General features: G+C 48.2%; 2 protein-coding genes across 4 annotated transcripts in view; one reads left to right on the forward strand and one right to left on the reverse strand.

The window, feature by feature from the left end:
• LOC113404985 (spindle and kinetochore-associated protein 3-like) overlaps nt 1–9903 on the reverse strand; it is a 34574-nt gene extending 24671 nt beyond the window's left edge. For both annotated transcript variants that reach the window (XM_026653510.2, XM_026653512.2), the window contains exons 1-2: nt 9714–9903; nt 5906–6022 (exon numbers count right to left, since the gene is read on the reverse strand). In XM_026653510.2, the coding sequence (XP_026509295.1) occupies nt 5906–6008 (103 nt within the window). In that variant the 5' untranslated portion in view covers nt 6009–6022; nt 9714–9903. The remainder of the gene's footprint in view (nt 1–5905; nt 6023–9713) is intronic.
• A 261-nt stretch (nt 9904–10164) lies between these two features.
• On the forward strand, nt 10165–12200 carry LOC112118533 (ribosomal protein 63, mitochondrial). Of its 2 annotated transcripts, none has more exons than XM_024216903.3 (2): nt 10165–10169; nt 11677–12200. In XM_024216903.3, exon 2 carries the CDS (start codon nt 11680–11682, stop codon nt 11992–11994), a length of 315 nt encoding a protein of 104 aa, XP_024072671.1. In that variant the 5' UTR covers nt 10165–10169; nt 11677–11679; the 3' UTR covers nt 11995–12200. The 2 variants fall into 2 exon arrangements, with proteins under 2 accessions (XP_024072671.1, XP_024072666.1); XM_024216898.3 differs by having other exon boundaries at nt 10167–10206; nt 11677–12199.
• The last annotated feature ends 7280 nt before the right edge of the window (nt 12201–19480 follow it).

Below are 19480 nucleotides of genomic sequence, written 5' to 3' on the forward strand. Positions count from 1 at the left end.
CTGGTAACTATCCAGCAGCTGCAGAACATTTTGGTGTGTGTGTGTGTGTGTGTGTAAGTGTATGTGTATAAGCATTAAGGTATTTGCTAATAGTTACAGTTTAATAATAAATGTGGCATCTTTGTCTTGACCCCTAAAACGATCCTGTGTAAGTTTGTGGGACAACAATGATGGATCGCGTAGTGGGCTGTGAAGGTATGCACTGACGACCAGGTGGCTGCCCTGCAGATCTCCTGGAGCGGGACCTGTGCCAAGAAGGCCGCCGAGGACGCTTGGGCCCTAGTAGAGTGAGCCGTGATCTGTGGGGCTGGTATGTTGGCAAGCTCGTAGCACGTACGTATGCAAAGCACAATCCATGCCGACAGGCGTTGCGTTGAAATTGGCTGGCCCCTCATCCGTTCCGCAACGGCAACAAACAGCTGAGTCGATTTGCGGAAAGGCCTGGTGCGGTCCAGATAAAAAGCCAAGGCCCGACGAACATCCAGGGTATGCAGGCTGCGATGGCTTGGGTCTGTATGGGGCTTGGGGAAGAACACCGGTAAACAAATGTCCTGCCCCATGTGAAAATGCGTGACCACTTTCGGGAGGAATTTAGGGTGAGGCCTTAGCTGCACCTTATCCTTATAAAAGACTGTATAAGGAGGCTCCGAGGTGAGGGCCCTCAACTCCGACACCCTCCTAGCCGATGTGATGGCCACAAGAAACGCTACCTTCCATGAAAGGTGCAGGAGGGAGCAAGAGGCTAGGGGTTCAAAGGGTGGTCCCATGAGCTTAGTGAGGACCAGATTGAGGTTCCACGGAGGTATTGGTGGGCGTGAGTAGGGGAACATCCTCTCCAGCCCCTTGAGGAATCGGACTACAGTGGGATTGGAGAACACCGAACTCCCCGATTCCCCAGGGTGGAACGCCGATATGGCGGCCAGATGCACCCTAATTGAAGCGGGGGCGAGGCCTTGATGCTTGAGGTGCAGCAAGTAGTCCAGAATCAGTGGTATCGAGGCCTTCAAGGGCTGGATGTGGTGAGGCCCACACCATAGGGAGAAGCGTTTCCACTTGGCAAGGTAGGTTGCCCTTGTGGAAGGCTTCCTACTACCAAGGAGGATTTGCTGGACCTCCTGAGAGCACCTGTGCTCCATATCATTTAGCCAGAGAGAAACCATGCCATGAGATGCAGCGACGGCAGGTTCGGGTGACGTAGATGACCTCGGTCTTGTGTGATGAGGTCGGGGTAAAGGGGGAGGTTATCGGAGGGGTCACGGACAGTTCCAACAGAGGCGTGAACCAGTGTTGACGTGGCCACGCTGGAGCAATAAGGATGACCGACGCCCTGTCCCTGCGGGTCTTGAGGAGGACCCTGTGGATGAGCGGGAATGGGGGGAAGGCATATCTCAGGCTCCCGCCCCACGGGATTGCAAAGGTGTCCGCCATTGAGCCCGGACTGCGGTTCTGGAATGAGCAAAACTGAGGGCACTGGCTGTTGTCTTTGGTGGCAAACAGATCCACCTGGGGAAACCCCCACCTCAGGAAGATTGAACGTAGGACGTCCTGTCTCAACATCCACTCGTGCCTGAGATAGGACCGGCTGAGACGGTCCGCCAACCCGTTTTGGACCCCGGGGAGATATGCAGCCCGAAGGTGTACTGAATGGGCTATGCAGAAGTCCCAGAGGAGGAGTGCCTCGCGACAGAGGGGAGAGGACCGGGACCCGCCCTGCTTGTTTATGTAGAACATGGCGGTAGTGTTGTCCGTCAGAACCGACACGCTGTGTCCTCTTATGGTAGCGTGAAAGGTCTGGCAGGCGAGGCGAACCGCCCTCAGCTCCTTCAGGTTGATGTGAAGCAACTGTTCTTCCCTGGACCACAAGCCCTGAGTGCGCAGGTCCCCTAGGTGCGCCCCCCAACCCAGGTCCGACGCGTCTGTAACTAACGTCAGAACGGGTTGCGGGGCGGCGAACGGGACCCCCGCGCAAACCTGCTGTTGATTGAGCCACCAACAGAGGACGCTCGATACCCGAGCTGGGATCGTGACGACCATGTCTAATGGGTCTCTGTTGGGGCGATATACCTGGGCCAGCCACAGCTGCAGCGGCCAGAGTCTGAGGCGGGCGTGTCCGACTACGTGTGTGCAGGCCGCCATGTGCCCCAAGAGTTGTAAGCAACATCTGGCTGTGGTCGTGGGGAATTGTTGGATAGAGGTCACTGCCTCCTGGATAGCCAGGAACCGCGATACGGGAAGACTCGCCCGTGCCGCCACCGAGTCCAGGACTGCCCCTATGAAGTCCAGCCTCTGTGTGGGGACTAGCGATGACTTGGGTACATTGACTAGCAGACCGAGTTCGTGGAATACTTGTAGCGCCAGTGACACATGGGTGCGAACCTCTGATTCCGACCGGCCCGCCAGGAGCCAATCGTCCAAGTACGGGTAGACGCGCATCCGTCTTTTTCGAAGAAAGGCTGCTACCACAGACATGCATTTCGTGAAGACACGTGGGGCTGTTGCCAGGCCGAAGGGCAAAACCGTAAATTGGAAATAGCGCTGCTGGACAGTGAAGCGCAGGAATCGCCGGTGGGCCGGGCGAATGGCGATGTGAAAGTAGGCGTCTTTCATATCGAGGGCAGCGTACCAATCCCCCGGATCCAGGGAAGGAATGATGGTACCAAGGGAGACCATACGGAAACGTGGTTTTTGCAAGTATTTGTTTAGCTTGCGAAGGTCCAGGATAGGACGGAGGCCCCCTTTCGCTTTGGGAATGAGGAAGTATCTGGAATAGAACCCTTTTCCTCTGGGGTCCGGAGGAACCTCCTCCACCGCCCCCACAGCGAGGAGGGTCTGTACCTCCTGCATGAGGAGTTGCTCGTGAGAGGGGTCTCTGAAGAGGGACGGGGGTGGTGGGTGGGAGGGAGGGGGCAAGGAGAACTGAAGGGCGTAACCTGTCTCCACCGTGCGCAGGACCCAGCGGTCCGATGTTATATGAGACCAAGCACGGAAAAAATGGGACAGGCGGTCCCTGAAACACAGGGGGGGATCTGGAAAAGAGATGGGTACGCTGTCCTCGATCGCAGCTTCAAAATCCTTGTTTGTTTCCCGGCTGCGGCTTGTTTTGGCCCTGGTTTTGGCCTTGGTTAGGCGTATTGTTGCGCCTACGCCTATTGTCCCTGCCCCGTCTACGGTATGGTTCCTGCCGAGGGCGAGGATGGTACTGCCTCTGTGGAGGTTGGGGCTTGAACGGCTTCCTCTGCGTCACAGGGGTGTGCATCCCCAAAGACTTGAGGGTAGCCCGCGAGTCCTTGAGGCCATGGAGTCTGGCATCCGTTTGCTCCGAAAACAACTCTGAACCCTCAAATGGAAGGTCCTGGAGGGTGTTTTGCACCTCAGGGGGAAGGCCAGAAGCCTGCAGCCATGCTGAGCGTCTCATTACCACGCCTGACGCGATAGTCCTAGCGGCCGCGTCAGCAGAGTCGAGTGAGGCCTGTAAGGAGGTTTTGGCTACCGCCTTTCCCTCGTCTACTATGGCAGCAAACTCGGGTTGCGATCCCTGAGGCAAGGCGTCCTTAAACTTAGACACTGATGCCCAGGAGTTAAAATTGTGCATATTGAGGATCGCTTGCTGGTTCGCGATCCGCAGCTGGAGGCCTCCAGACGAGTAGACCTTTCTGCCGAACAAGTCCAACCGTTTCGCTTCCTTGGCCTTGGGGGCTGGAGCCTGCTGGCCATGCCGCTCCCTTTCGTTGACCGCCGAAACGACCAGCGAACATGGGGTCGGATGGGAGAACAGGAAGTCAAACCCCTTGGATGGGGCGAAGTACTTTCTCTCTACGCCCTTTGCAGTCGGCGCAGAGGAGGCTGGCGTCTGCCATACAGTCTTATAATTTGACTGTACCGTCTTTATAAGCGGAAGCGCGATCCTGGAGGGACCCTCCGGGCTGAGAATGTCCACCATCGGGTCCTCCTGCTCAACCATCTCCTCTGCCTGCAACCCCAAATTGAGGGCTACCCGGCGGAGCAGGTCCTGGTGTGCCCGATGGTCAATCGGGGGAGGGCCGGACACTGTTGTGCCCGCCACAGCTTCGTCCGGTGAGGAGGAGGAGGTCATGGCCTTCTGTGTGTCCTCGTCCTCCTGCAACTCCTCATCGGCGGGATGGCCCTCTGGGGTGCGTCCCCTGTCCTGGGTCTGGGACGGTGCCGTGCTCGGTGCCGAGTCCGCCCTCTCCCTGTCTGACGGCCTGGAGACCGTGGCCTCCGCACGGGGGGTAGGGCGGCACCGTGGGGAGCGGGACCGGTGTCCTGAGGGGCCCGATCTCGAGGTTCTGGACGGAGGGCCTTGTTGGTTGTAGGCCCACGGGGTCCAGAACGGCCACTGTCCAGGATGGCTCCAATGTGGTTGCCAAGAGGCTTCGTGCTCTCTAGCGGCGTGCGCTCTGCGGCTATATCTGCTCGGGAGGCCCGAGTCCTCTTCCGACGCTAGGGACGGCGATCTAGAGGGCCACGGCGGTGCCGTGGAGCGGTGCCGGTCCGGAGTCGGAGAGCGGTGCCTTTGAGAACGGGACAGTGAGTAGCACCGTGCAGACCTGGACCGGTACCGTTGACCCCGGGACCGGGAACGGCTGCGGGAGGATGGTCTCGGGAATCTTGGGACCGAAGCGTCCCGGTGCCTGCTCGAGCCGGGCTGCTGGGACGGTGCCTCGCTCGCGTCGGGGCCTGACTGTTGTGCGGCCCGCTGCGCGGCGGGATGCCGGGAGTCCACCAAGGCAGAGCTCGACCGGGACCGGCGCCGTGTCCGGTGCCGAGATGGCGACCGTGATGGGTGCATCATCGCCGGCTTGCCCTTGGACGGCAGTCGCGGCGGAACGTCCTTAGCGCGGAGGGTGCTTTCAGCGGACAATTCAATGAGGTCCTTTGCTGCCTCAAATGTGTCCGGGGTGGAGGGCTGTTCCAACAGTTCCTCCAGCCCTTCCTCCTCACTCGACGCGCTTATCCCGGGGCTCGACGGGCCTTTCGGCGCCGGAGCCACTGGCACCGGGATCTGTGTCGGGGCCGTAACGGCCTTGGCAGCACTTGCGGTCTTCGCTGGTGCTACCTTCTTGTGCGGGGAACGTCCCCGGGCCTTGGGCTGGCCCTTCGACTTGGCCGGCGAAGAAGAACGGTGCCGGGTGTGTTCTCGCCGAGGCGGCACCGTAGGCTTAGGCTGCCCCGCCGGCGTCGGGTCGCGAACCGATGCCGGGGCACTCCGCACCGAGGTCGACGGTGCCGCGGAAGAGGAGGGCTGTAACGCAGCCTCCATGAGGAGCTGTTTAAGGCGAAAGTCTCTCTCTTTCTTAGTCCTGGGTTTGAAAGCCTTACAGATTTTACAGCGCTCCTTTTGGTGAGCTTCCCCCAGGCAACGGAGACACGAGTCGTGCGGGTCGCTCAATGGCATAGGCCTGCGGCACGTGGCACAAGCCTTGAAGCCTTGGGCGTGCGGCATGCCCCGCCGCCCAGGGCCGGTGCCGGGGTTGGCCAAACACTTATCACAAAGAAGTTTTAGGTCTTTGTGAGGAACTGATAACTACTACTACTTAACACTTAATACCTAACTACAACGAACTGATAACTATCACTAATTGCTAGCTAAGGGACACTCTCTCTGATGAGAGATAGAGTTGTTCCAACGTCCCCACGGGCGGTAAGAAGGAACTGAGGGAGGGTCGGGCCAGCAGGGATATATATACGCTAGGGCGGGGCGCCGCTCTGGCGGGAGGGGAGACCCTGCGGGCCCGACGGGAGCCGCTGAGGGAAAAAGTTTCCGACGTTTGTGCACGCGGCGCGCGTACACCTAATGTGTAATGGACGTGAACAAGCACTCGAAGAAGAACTAACAGCTTTCATTAAAGTACCAGATTTGAGGTGCAGCCTCTCACACACTTACGTGTATCTTCTCTATTTAATGCTTGTTCAAGTTGCTCAGCCTCTTTCTCCAAAGTGACAGCTAAAGCACGCAGTTTGCTGAAGAAATTTCCTGTCACCTCCATGATGAAGAAAATCACTAGAGAAGACAAGGCAAACACCTATCAGCAACTTAATAGTTGACATTTACATAGGCCATCTCTTGCATAAGAGATCTATAGACTACAGCATGAAGCACAGCAGTGGGGTATGAGGGGAAATTTTACTCATGAATACCGCAGGAAAACCATATTCTTACAAAGTGCCATAAGTCATTTCAAGAGACAAGGTGGGTGAGGCAATATCTTTTATCAGACCAACTTCTGTTGGGGGGAGAGACAAGCTTCAGGTCCTGAAGAAGAGCTCTGTATAGCTTGAAAGCTTGTCTCGCTCCCCAACAGAATTTGATCCGATAAAAGATATTACCTCACCCACCTTGTTTCTCTAATATCCTGGGACTGACTGACATGGCTACAAACTACACTGTATATAAGTGGCTTAAGGTCATCTCTGAAAGATGCAACTGTATAGAACTCCATATATCCACTAAGACAGGGGGTACCAAACTGTGAGCTTGTTGGAAATGGGATGCTAAAAAACTAAAAAGTGTTTCAGTTTCAAATAAACAGTCGCTGCATGCAGTGCAGTGCTCCAGCATACGCCCATGAAACAAAATGCACTCTCCTGGCCATATTCATAATGGTGAATAACATCAACAACCACGCTGGCATAAAATTTTACTGAGCAGTATATTTGCACACGGAGACTGGGCAGATGGATGCTGTACTCTCATGTGGCACCAAACTGGCTGGCTTCCTGCTATGCCTAGCCTTAGCTTGTACCTGTGATGCTGTATAAAAAGGAATATAACTAGTTACACTAATACACTGTTACAAATTGCAATAAATCCTGTACAAAGTATATCATATATCAATGGAAAAGTTATACTATATTTAGTATGATTATTCTGTTTAAATCCAGGTATCATCATTGTATCTGAAGTTATGAATACAGGCAGTCCTCGACTTTACGACATTCGACTTACGATGAATGGCACTTACAATGTTTCTGAGTTCACACCCTGATTTGACTTACAATTGGTTTTGACTTTATGATGCTTGGTCCCACAATGGAGCGTACTGCGGTTCCAAGTTACGACGCAATTTTCAAGAACCAATTGTGTAATAAGTCCGAGGACTGCCTGTATTATACAACCCCAGGAGGGGGGCCAGAAGCCTGAGCCCATCCGAGTCCCACTGCCCCAGGGGGCGGGAAGCCTGAGCCCCACCACTCTGGGTGGGGGGATGGGGAGGAGTTGAAGTCCAAGGGCTTCAGCCCCACACAGGGGGCCTGTAACCTGAGCCCCACTACCTAGGGCTGAAGCCCTCAGGGTTGGGCTTCAGCAAGTCTAAGCCATGACCCACTTTAGGGTCCCGACCAACAGTTTGAGAACCGCTGGGCTATGTGTTTGTATATCAAGTATGTTTTTCTCTTGGGTGACACCCACAGGGCAAATTTACATCCATACTAGCCATCCCTGTGTTGATGGGCCATTGAAGAGACTCAGCTCGCCCAGTGAGCCTCTCCTGGATACGTTTCAGAAAGCACCAGACAATGGTTGCCACATGACTCAGTGAGGCATGAAGGACATGTGATCTAAGACTCCATCTTTTTGCCAGTAACTTTCTAGGCACATGGGCTGAGGGTATAAAATAGGAGACTGACATCACTGCTTTGTCTTCTTTCTTGCTCCACTTCTCTAGATTGTGATTTCTAACAAGGAAGCTTTGGAAAAACACTGATGATCCCCAATCTTTTTAGGTGATCCAGGGAGATTTACTGCACACTAGCAGAATCACCATCACTGCTATTATCCTGACCTACAGACTCTGAAATCAATTCTATATGATTCCTTTAACCATTTAATAACCCTCTTCTTTTCTATTAATAAATCTTTAGTTTTTAGTTAACTAAAGGAATTGGCTGCAGTGTGGTATTTGGTAAGATCCTGAAAGCACATACTGAGCTGGGAAGGTGGCTGGTCCTTTGGGATTGGAAGAACTTTATATATGATTTCTAGTTTTAATAATCATTCATAACAAAAATCCAGTTGTCTGGGTGTAAGTCAGGGGCTGGAATGCCTAAGGAAACTCTGTTTTGGCTTCTTGATAACTAGTGTGGTGGTACAGAAGTCACTGTTGTTAACTGGCTTGGTGAAATCTTATTATAGAATAAACCACCAGTTAGGGGTGTGTCCTCGGTTTGGTATTCTCAGTGGTGACCCATACCAAATACACTGACAGTACCAAACTGCACACCTTGAGCTACTGAGGTGAACTTACGAAGTTCCATGTCATGCTGCCAGTGATCCTCTCACACAAAAAGATGCATACAGGGATGGCTCAGAGCAGCTGCAAAAGCTGCAGCTGCAGAGAACTCTGACAGCAAAGTGCTCCCACACAGAAATCCACTGTAGAAGCTGCAGACTTGCCACAACAGGGCTGGGAGGCCAGAGACACATAGGGCATTTCCTCCTATCTCCCCAGGGGAATTGGGCAGGGGGAAGGGAAGGGTGGTCAGCAAATAAAGCCTGGCTATAAAGTTAAGGAACACCACCTTGCTCTTCTGCTAAAGAACTAGCTGGCTGCAATTCAAGCCTCCTCCCAGTAAGGGGAACAGCTGTGGAATTTACCCACAATTTAACAGGGGCCCTGCTTGGAAGGTGCGGAGGAGCAAGACAAACTTCAAGAGGGCAGAATGCCCCCATAAAGTCCCCACTTCCAACCAAACCTCCCCCATCAGAATCCTCTGCCATTTTACCCCCTTCTCACTAATACCATTTTTTTTCATTTTCTGTGAGAGCTACTTTAAATGTTTTGTATTGTCCTGGCCCTACATTTCATTCAGAGGGAAGCCAAGGGGACTTCAGCTCATGTTCAACAATAGGCCAGATGAGAATTAGCAAGAATTTAGTTTAAATGTAAATTAAACGAGTTAAAGTCAAGCCATTAACAGCAGTTCAGCAGCACAGAGGGGGCATGGCTCGCACTCCCTGTCAGTACCCAGCCTGGGGAAACCAACGAGTCAACCAGTGGACCAAATTCAGTGATGGATCCTAGTCACGTGCCACCTGAGGCAGGTTATGCATAGGCTCAGAAGGAAAAGCGACACAGAGGAGGATGTCATTTATGACACATTTCATGTGTTTTTCAAGTTACAAGACACACAGTACTAATGGCAGCTCCACAGTGTTTCTTTCTGACAGACTGTCTAGATTTAAAGAGATTGTCATAATCACACATTTTATACTTCCTGAGGCATTTATTTTACTGAGAGTCCATAAGTACTGAAGCCAATTAAGGCCCCCGCAATAAATGCACCCAGAGAGGAGCAATGTGCATGTGGCATTTCACACATCAGTTGCAGGAGAGGGGCCTGGGAGCTCCCACAGCGGGAAAAGCAGCCATTTCCTGGGATTTGTATCTCTGCAATCACGGTGAATCCCGAGGTTTCAGCCAGGCCCCTTTGCCGTCCGGAGGCCGTTGTTAGCTAGGGACACTCCCTGACCGGATGGCACATAGTATTTGAGATGTCGGGGGCGCACCAAGGTATGGTGCAAATTAAAGCAGTTTCAGAGCCCTGCAGAGGGGCTCGGTTACTGCGATACCCCCTCCCCCGGCCTAGGTCTGTGGGGGAGCTCAGCTAACACAATAGTCCCCCCGCTCCGCACGTGTGTGTGTGTGTGTGTGTGTGTGTGTGTGTGTGTGTAGGGGGGGACGGGCGGGACTCACCTAATGCAATCACACACACCCCCCGGGTGGGGGAGCGAGGGCTCAGCTAACGACCCCGCGGGCACCAGCCCTCCCCTCTCGGACTGTCTCCCTGCTTAGCTCGGCACGGGGCAGAGAGGAGGCTCCCCGGCCCCACCCGACAGCGCGCGGCCGAGCCGTTACCCGCAGCCGCTCTAGGTTAGCTCGCCCGGGTCCGCCCCTTGCTGATGGAATGGAAACAAAAAGACCCGCCGCCGCCGCCGCGCGCCTCGAACTTTGTTTGAATGCCTGAGCAGGACGAACGCCATTGGGCGCTGCGAGGCCCCGCCCCTCCCGCGGCGGCGCTCCTAGTCTCGCGATAGAATCGAGCGTCCGTGGCATATGTCTCGCTCGAGCGGCGTTGACCCTGTTTAGCGCCTGGTGTAGGCCGCTGCCGTCTTGTCCCCGGCCCACGCGGAAGTGACCGGAACGAAGCCGGTGACCTGCGGTCGGTGAGGCCGGACCTCGCCTTAGGGTAAAGGGCTCCAGGCGCGGACAGCCCCTCACCCCCGGGCCTGTCACTCCCTAGCTCGCGTGGCCCGGCCTGGGCCCTCCCGCGGGGCAGCCTGCGCGGGGAGCTCTGACCCCCGGCGGTTCTAGCGCGCCCCCCGGCCGGGCCTCCTGAGACCCGGCTTCCCCTGCTCCGGGGAAAGCGAGGCTCCAGGGGCTCTGTGGGGGCGGGGTGCTAGTCACAGCGCGATGGGGAGCGTAACCTGCGCCCATGCAAGCGGTGCGATTCGGTGCCGCGGGGTGCAAAGCTACACCTCTGGGAACGCGTATCCAGCCTGGGGCCGCCTGCGTGCTAGAAGGCGGTGACTCTGGATTTAAGGGGGCCAAGACGAGAGCCTAGTGTAATGCTGTGGCAAAACGGGCTGCTGCAAGCTTTGAACGTGTAAATGCCCCTTTATATGCATTGGTGAGACAGATACTGGAATCTAGTTCTGGGGCCGCCATAGTCCGCAAGTTCTTGGAGAGGATGTAGTGCCAAAAATGATTAAACGGTGGGGGAAAGTGCCTTACAGTTAGAGACTTAATGTTTAGCTAGATTAAAAAAATTAATTCATTAAAAATCAGGCGGTGAGCTGATTGAGGTGTGTAAGTACCTTTACAGGGAGAAAATACCAGGTACTAAAAGGTTCTTTTACAAGAACCAAAGAGTGGAAGGTAATGCTGGACAAATATCCATTAGAAATAAGGCATATCATTTACAGGGAGAGGGATTATCCATTGGCTCTACCACAGAAAGTGGTGGATTATCTGTCTGTCGTCACATTAAGACTGGATGCCTTTCTAGAAAATATGCTTTAGTCAAACAGAAGTTATTGGCCTGGATGCAGGGATAACTGGGTGAAATTCAGTAGCCTGTGTTGTACAGGAGATCAGATTAGAATATCTAATGGTCCATTTTGGCCTTAAAAAAAATCTGTGAAACTCTGATGCATCCATCACTGTAGAAGCTGTCTGAATGGTGGTTATTTCAGGGTACTAATTTTGTAAACGTTCAGCTTTGTAACACTTTACTCTAATGCAGTGTTTCCCAAATCCCAACCAGTGTGTCATCAGGCACGAACAGGTGTGCAGTGGAATTTTTTGAAAAATTAAATGTTAGAACAAGAAGTGGGGGAAAGCTGCCATCTGACTGGCTGTTTGTCTCACTGCCCTGCCTACTTCAGGGGCAGAGCAATCAATCAGAGTTCAATCTCCCTGTCTCCCCTCCTCTGCCAGCAATGAGTGGGCTCCTCTGCCCCTTCTCTCCTGCAGCCGCTGGCTGGTGGAAGAGCCCCGGACCTCAAGGCGTGCTGCAGCACAGTAAAGGCTGCTCTAATGCTTAAAAGTGTTCTGAGCAAGTGTTTTTAATTGTACAGAAACACTCGTTATTTCTAAGCTTACTTTAATTATTCATAATAAATTTTAAAACTATATATATAATCTTATTTACTTTAAGGTAATGTTTCTGACCACAGTACTCCTCCGAAAAAGAATTCCTGGGAAACAATGGATTGGAAAATACAGAAGACCAAGAGTGGTTACTCTTTCAATGAAGCGTTCAATGATTCAAAGGCTGGAAGTTGAAGCTGAGAATGAATATTGGCTGAGTCGACCATATATGACACTAGAGCAGGAATATAAACATAATGCAGAGCGGAGACTTGCAAAATGGGAGGCCGTGAAAAGCCAGGCGATATCTAAGTTTCCTGAACATAGATATGTTGTGGATCATTTGAATCACTTGAATGTGACTAAAAAATGGACAAACTCTTAAATCATATCTGTTCACTTTTGGCATATTTGCAGTGCTCTACCATCTGATCTGTTGTAGGCTGTTCAACACCTCTTGTGGAAAATTTTGTACTTGGTATAAAAATGTGGTGATAAGGATGTGAATCAGATGAACATTTGTCTTCTGTTAATATATGTAGAGTTAATGACATTAAAATCAATCATACAGAAAAAATGTGAGTTTTTTTCCCCCCTTAATCTTAGCTCACTACACAGTGAAAGCTTTCCAAGCCTCTCCAGTATATGCCTATCTTCTGTTATAAAGCAGGGGCTTTGTATAGAGCCATGCTGCATTTGGGCAGTGGGAATTGCTGTAAGGCAATTGCTGTTGTGTAGTGGGAGTTTGGCAGGGTCGCTGTAAACCAGTCCTTTTCTTCACTAGCTTCCTCCTCAAAAGTGGGGGGGGAAAGCAACCTTAGTAGGTTAACCAGTATTATTGCTGGCCTTTTCCTACCACTGAGTCCCTTTGCTTTATTTGGAGATGAAAATGAATAACTGATGTGGGCATGAGAAGGTCTGACTATGCTATTCTGGGCAGATTGATATCCAAGAATAATAGTATCTGGAGAAATAAAAGGCATTGAGGCCATATTAGGATTAAGAGTTTCTCATAACTAAAGAAGGATTTAGTCATACTTATGGGTATGTTTTATTTGACCCATCTCTTCCCAAAACAGCATCCCATGGTCAAGGAAGCCAAAGTCCTCTTGTCAACACCATCTATGCAGTGATGCATTTATATCCAGGATGCATGTGTCCCTGCCCGGGCCTTTACTCTCAAGTAGGAGGATGTATGAGAACACTATCTGCACCCTCAACTTCTTCCCCCTCACTCCCACAGCCCTGTAGTCATAATGAAAGCACTGTGTTGCTGTCTGGTCTGGTTTTCCTTAACTGAGATTACAAATGCTCCAGGGCAGTGATTCTTATATTGTGTGAACCCATTTTTTTCCTATGAATTTTACTCCTGAGGGCATTCTGTGCCAAAAAATTAAAAATTCTGCACACATTATTTTAAAATTCTGCAAACTTTGTCAATAAATAAATGCAGAGACTCCAGCATGGAGCCATTAGCTGTATTAAGGTGGGAGATCACCCTGCAGCCTCCCACCTGGGACATGGACTCAGTGGTGAGACTACACCCAACCCTGACACAGCACAAGGCCTGGGCCAGAAGCACCAGGTGTGGGGCAGGCAGGACCCAAGTGGGGAGGGGCTTACTGTGTGGTGAGAAGATTCTGTGTGGGACAGTCAGGGTGCAGGTAGTTCAGTGGGGGGATCTGGGGGGGGGGGGGGGAGGGGGGGTCCGGGGGGAGGGGGAAGGGGACACTGCAGGGGCTTCCAGGTGAAAGTGGTTGGGGCTCAGCGTGCAGGGTGGGGGTCTGGGTGGAGCTAGTTGGAAGTCAGTGGCAAGCGGCCTTGAGCTCAGAGTGATGGGGTGGGGCTCGGGGTTTGAGTGCAGGGAACGCTAGGGGGTGGTCTGGGTTCAGGGGTTGGGGTCTGGAGGCAGTGGGGTCCAGATGCAGGGGTTGAGGTGCAGGTATTGGGGGTTCTGGGTGTACAGTTGGAGGCTTGGCAGGAGTGTCTGGGAGGTCCAGATGCATGGGGGTTGGGTGGATGGGGGAGCAGCTCCCCATACAGTGACCCTTGGACTATTCTGAATGCATCTGTGTTTTAATTCTCTATAGTGGCAGCTTTGACTCTGAAATTGTAGAACCAGATTTTCCATTAGACAGATCAGTATGATGATTAAAACAGGATAGGTTAGAACTAACAGTTACCATGTTGTCATTTGCTCTTGTTTTGGAGTGTAAACCTTGTAGGGCAGAGAGTCTTACCTGTACTGCAAAGCACACCCTGCATATGCCCATCTCTAACAAAATTAGGAGAATTTTGTCTTCCCTTTACAAATATTTTAGCTTTCCATCAATGGGTCAAACAAGCTTCCTGCACTGCCACACAAATGCACTACATTTAAACAGTTTATTTTCAGAATATTTCACATTCTTTATTTAGTCACTTTTGCATTCAGTGAGGTCAAGCGTCATACCTTAATACTTTACCACTTAGGAAAAGAGGGCCCGAAAAGGTGCAAGTTTTGCCTAAACAGTGAATTGTAATTTAGACAAAATATGTAGGTCTGAACTCTGATTTACAAAAGTCTGAATGCAAACATTTAACATTAAGTAATAACCTAAGAGTACAGTGGTGAAAAAAATATACATATGGAGAAGTTACAAGATACGATTAAAATATGAAGGAACTCAGGCAAAATTTGTTTTTTTTTGTATATTTCATTCATTTATAAAAGCCCATTTAAAAAAACCACTTCAAAGTATTAAACTATAAATGGCAACATGTTTTCTTTGTGCATAGGAATGTTCCTACCAGCAACATACAAAAAATACAATGTGTCATTTATTACATATTTATTCTTGTATAATTAACTTCGGAGATTCAAACAATTAATTGCAAGTGTACGTAACCCACTGAAAATAACTACAAGAAAGTAAGATATGTGCAGACACCCAGGATTTTGCCATTACAGTGCAATGTAGATGACATACCCATTGGCAAATACAGGAGCTGCAGAGATATTTATTTCACAATTTAAATGGGGCAAATTCTTAATAAAGGACTAGCTTACATCAGTCTTATCTATCCTCTGTCTAAACCATAATGTAAATTGATCCTAAAAATATTACTGTGAAATCTGATTTTCTCAGAATACCTGACTGGAGCTGATGCAGCAGGAAAAGAGCTCAACAGAGGCATGTTGAGCAATTTAGTATATTGTAACCTAAATAATGTAAACAGTATGAAGTCTGCTGGTCACCATTAAAGCTTTGGTGACAGCAAGCAGGAGATTCTGATACTCATTCCCCAGCACATTTGCATGGGTGCTATGCACTCATCTGAGTTTCTGCTGGTAAATCTCATCTTCTGAAAACCAAGTAATTAAAACCATCTTGTAAACATGGTCAGATTCTGCTACCTATTAGAAACAAGATTCAAGTAACCTCTGCAAAAATCACTGTTTTATTAAGTCTAACCTAAAACACATTTTATCATTACAGTAATGTTAAGATGCACGATAACTACATTCTGCATTTTCATTACATATTATGGCAGCTCTATACTAAAGAAAAATATGCATACAAAAAGCTACATACAAAATAAATGGATAGAAATGAACTTAGTAAACATTTTCAGTATTAAACTAAGCTTTACATACTGCAGCTTCTCTTTGGTATCTATTAGTGATACTGACAAGATGCCCTGTGTGTTGAATATCTAATTACATTTCAGGTATGGTGAACAATGGTTCCCGGGTGATCTGTGTTTACAGATATTTCAGTAATTGAAATATTTGGAGTCTCTTTAAACAGATGTCCGAATCCCTAAAACTTGCCTGGGTTCCACAAACTATATTGTAATGTAAAACTTCATATTCAGAAGATACTTTTGAATTTGGTTGGTTGCTGCTCAAACTGAAGACTGATTGCACTAGCCTTATCCTTCATTAGACGGTCTGGCAATAGACCTTAATTGTTACTTACAAATGCTACTTCCATTCCACTGTTGGGGCTCCATTGAGCTGAAATTGCAGTGCTTCAATGATGCAGACAAATGTCCACAAAAATTACTATAAACATACTAAAATCTGTTTCAAGCATGAACTTAGACTGGAATAGTACCTAAAAAATTTAGATACTTAAAACTCATAGAAGTGCAAGTGTTAGTGTGCCTAATTCTGACATATACTGTATGAAGAGTAGCTTGTTACCTATGCATTCCACACAGTTTGGGTATGCTTACTAACACATTAGCGTGTACTTTCTTAAATCAGACAGCTAAAAATATTAGTAATGTCAAAAAATTTCTTCTAGAATTACCTAGTAAAAATCAGTCAGTGGAAGTCTAGGCTCAAAGATTACTTTCTATAAACTGATGTCAAATTTTGAGATAGTATTCTAAGAATTTAGTTGAGAAGAGATAGCATCTCTCTTTTCCTACATTCATCATACAAATTTGCCAAGAATCAGACGACCATTATTTAAAACAGTCTGATTATGTGGTACAAATTGTAAATGCAGGTACTGTTACATAAGCAAAAGCATTTCAAATTGAATTGAATTCTCTCACAGATTCACTTGTTTCATCTTTCCCCATTAAGGGACTTCTTTATCATCTTAAGTATTCAGAAATGGGAGGAAACCCTTACATAGGAAGAGAGAAGAGCTTTATATCAGGCTTTTGTCCTCAAACTGGAAGTTTAAAGCACATTACATATATTTAATATAAAATCGCTTTAAGAAACATTAAGCACACAGATTCTAATGGTACCAATATACTCCAGCAATCAAATAACTGGAATACTATTTGTGGCTGCAATGTGGAGGCATCTGAAGGCTTAAGCATTGGAACTGCTAGTCTACACTGGCAATGCTAAAGCACTGCTGTGGCAGCGCTTTAACGTGGCTTGTGTACTCGCGGCAGAGAGCTCTCCCAGCGCTCTAAAAAACCCAGCTCCATGAGGGGAATAGCTCCCAGCGCTGGTAGCGCTGGTACACTTTCCTACACTGGCGCTGTACAGCGCTGAAACTTGCTGCGCTCAGGGGGGTGTTTTTTCACCCCCCCGAGCAAGAAAATTGCAGCGCTGTAAATTGCCAGTGTAGACAAGCCCTTAGTTGTCATCTCAGTATTTCTGTACTTGCACATATGGAACAGCTTTTATAAAACACAATCCAGCACTCACTATAATCATATTATCTCAAGAACACATCCACTGATCCTGAATGGGTGGGGTTCCCTTGATGCAGTGACTGGAAGTCTCTGAGTGATGGAATAGGAAGGCCTGGGCTGAAAGGACTTGCTCAGTAGGTTGCTCTCACAGGTTGTCCTGCCTCTGTAAGGCAAAGCGTGGAAGCAGTGCGCTTACAACTCCACTCAGCAGCAAAACAGCTTCCCCCCCTTCCCCCATCTCTTTCTTTCTTGTCAAATTTATTTTTATTGCTGGCTCTCTCACCTTCTGCCTTTAATTCACTTTTCTTCACTCCAGTACAGAGTGCTCATGCCTATGCATGGGAAACTGCCAATAGGGTTGCTCTCCAAATGACAGCCTGGAAGATTTGATCCTGTTTCAGATGCTGTACCTATTGTATACCCAGAGCTCCTATGTCAGTTCTCAAAAAAGACAGCAAAGGTGACTCCCTGTATCAGAGAGATGCACCACTTTGGCCAGTGGATTCTATTTAGTTCTAGGAGTCCATAGTTGGGCACCCTTTAAGATCAGTTTCATGGTATTTCCTTTCCATCAATATGGTCTTTTCTGTGGCAATCACTTCTCCCAAGAAGGGTGGGCTGAACCAGGGGGCTCTTTGTTGAACCACCCAATGATGTTTTACATCCTGTAAAAGTGGCCTCAGATACTACCTGCTTTTACATCCAAGCAGAGCTCCTCCTTCACCAGCATCAAGAGTGTGCTATTCTCATACTAGTCTTACTCAAAACGTCAGAAAATCTGGCAAACTATGGCACTAAAAATCGATCTTTATCTGTATCCAGATCTATATATCAGTAGCACCAATTCTGTATGGAAGTCTCAATTCATTGTTAGTGGCTTATCTGAGATGCAGAGGAAAGAATGCTCCCAAAGAAACTACTGCTCACTGGAAACCACACACGGACATTTGGCTTAAGCTCGGAGGGCTTGTCTATATGCAGCTTTTGTACTGCTTTAAATTGTATTAGTTTAGAAGCCAATATAGTTAAATTGGTGTTAGCCTCTAGTGTGGATGCAATTATACTGGTATACTAAACAGATACAATTAACACAGTGTTTTTAGACTCAAAGGCAGTACTGTTAAGTGAGAGCTTGCCACAGTAGAGAGCTAGGTTCTAGTCCCTGCTCTGCCAGAAATGACCCTCTGCAACCTCTTAGATCTTCAATTAGGTCATCTGTAAAATGCAGGGGGAAATACCCATAGTCATGTTTTCTATAATGATAGCTTGGGGTGCTTCACAGCCCTTAACACCCGTCAGTGGAAGAGGGGAGATGAAATCAGGGTCTTCTCGGTCTCAACCCAGTGCACCTTTCCCCGAGCCATAAGATATTTTGATGGGGAGATCTCTCTTTCCAAACCTAACGTGTTGATTGCTAGAATTTGGTGACTTGTTTTTTTTTATTTTCAGTTAAGCAGAAGTTGCCAATATTTGAGACTGGCTGAAAGATTTCAGGGAAAAGGGGTTTGTAGCTCAAAAGAAGGCATATGATGTTTTTTGTGAATTCTGAAGTTGGTAGGTGCTACACTTTTTGTACAAAAGCAGTACAAAATTTTGAGAGACATTTTGCAAGACTTCTGAAAAGTGAAATTTTGGACCATTAAATTTCCTTCCATGAGTACACTTGCTAGTGACCAGAGCATGCTTAAAAATTCTCAGATCCCTCCCACTTTAAGCAGTACTTGAAAATATAAAGGAATAGGTACCATTTTAACTCCAGAGAGGACTTAAGGGCCCTGTGAGAGCAAAATCCTGCCCCAACTTTAACCTTAGTGTTTCCATAAAATACACGTTCAGTTTTGGAAGTAATCAGCCCAGGAACAAAAACATATAGGTGGGTCCCTTCATCCTTGATAAACTGCTCTGCTGCATCCAATCCCAGTTTCAAGAGGACCCAATTGCACCTATTCAGGATCAGCAGATACCATATAGGGGAATAAAGAAATTCACAAGTAAGGGACATTTTTCAGGTTTGCTGGGTGCAATGTCAGTACCACTGAAAAATAAATATCATTAGTAGTCTTTTCTAAATAGGAGTAAGAAATGTGGATATGTTGTTTGCTGTGGGTCTCGAGCTTTGGATGGACTATATTCCCTACATAGGAAACATTTAACTTGCCTTTCATGAACAAGATAAAGAATTATGTAAAGTGCTTATTTCAGCTATTTTTCAGTCACTTCCACTTAAAATGAAAGTAAAAGACAACAGACTAAAGCATAAAATAAACTTCCAATACATTCCCCAAATGCATGATCCAACATTTACATTTCATCACAGATACTTGAACTGTGTCTAAATGGTACTTTAGAGCCAACAATAATAAAAAAAAAACTTTCTGTTTTTATTAAAAAGCTAAAGCAAATATAAAACAATGTTTATAAACCATCAAGTGTTCAATATAAAAAGCAGTAATTTCCTCCAGTTCCATTTTCCAATACAGTACAAAACTTACAATAAGTTTTCTGCTGCCACTAGGATCTTGCTGCTCTGTTACTGCCTTGTACATCCCATTTTGCACCCCTAACAGAAAAGTGTACTAGTTTGTTAGCTCCTTTCTGGATTGACAAATGTTTTGTATGTTGAGAGGCAACTGTAGGAAAAATAAAATTGTTGTTCAGGTTACTATATCTAAATGGTCACTTTACGGAGTCACATTCCTGATAGGATTAAAGAAATCAAATTA

This window comes from Terrapene carolina, unplaced genomic scaffold (genome assembly GCF_002925995.2).
Source record: "Terrapene carolina triunguis isolate 2854851 unplaced genomic scaffold, T_m_triunguis-2.0 Scaffold139, whole genome shotgun sequence".
NCBI classification, from domain to species: Eukaryota; Metazoa; Chordata; order Testudines; family Emydidae; genus Terrapene; species Terrapene triunguis.

Excerpts from the sequence above, each read along its gene's own strand:
- LOC112118533 (XM_024216903.3), top strand. The coding sequence starts at position 11,680 with ATGTTTCTGACCACAGTACTCCTCCGAAAAAGAATTCCTGGGAAACAA.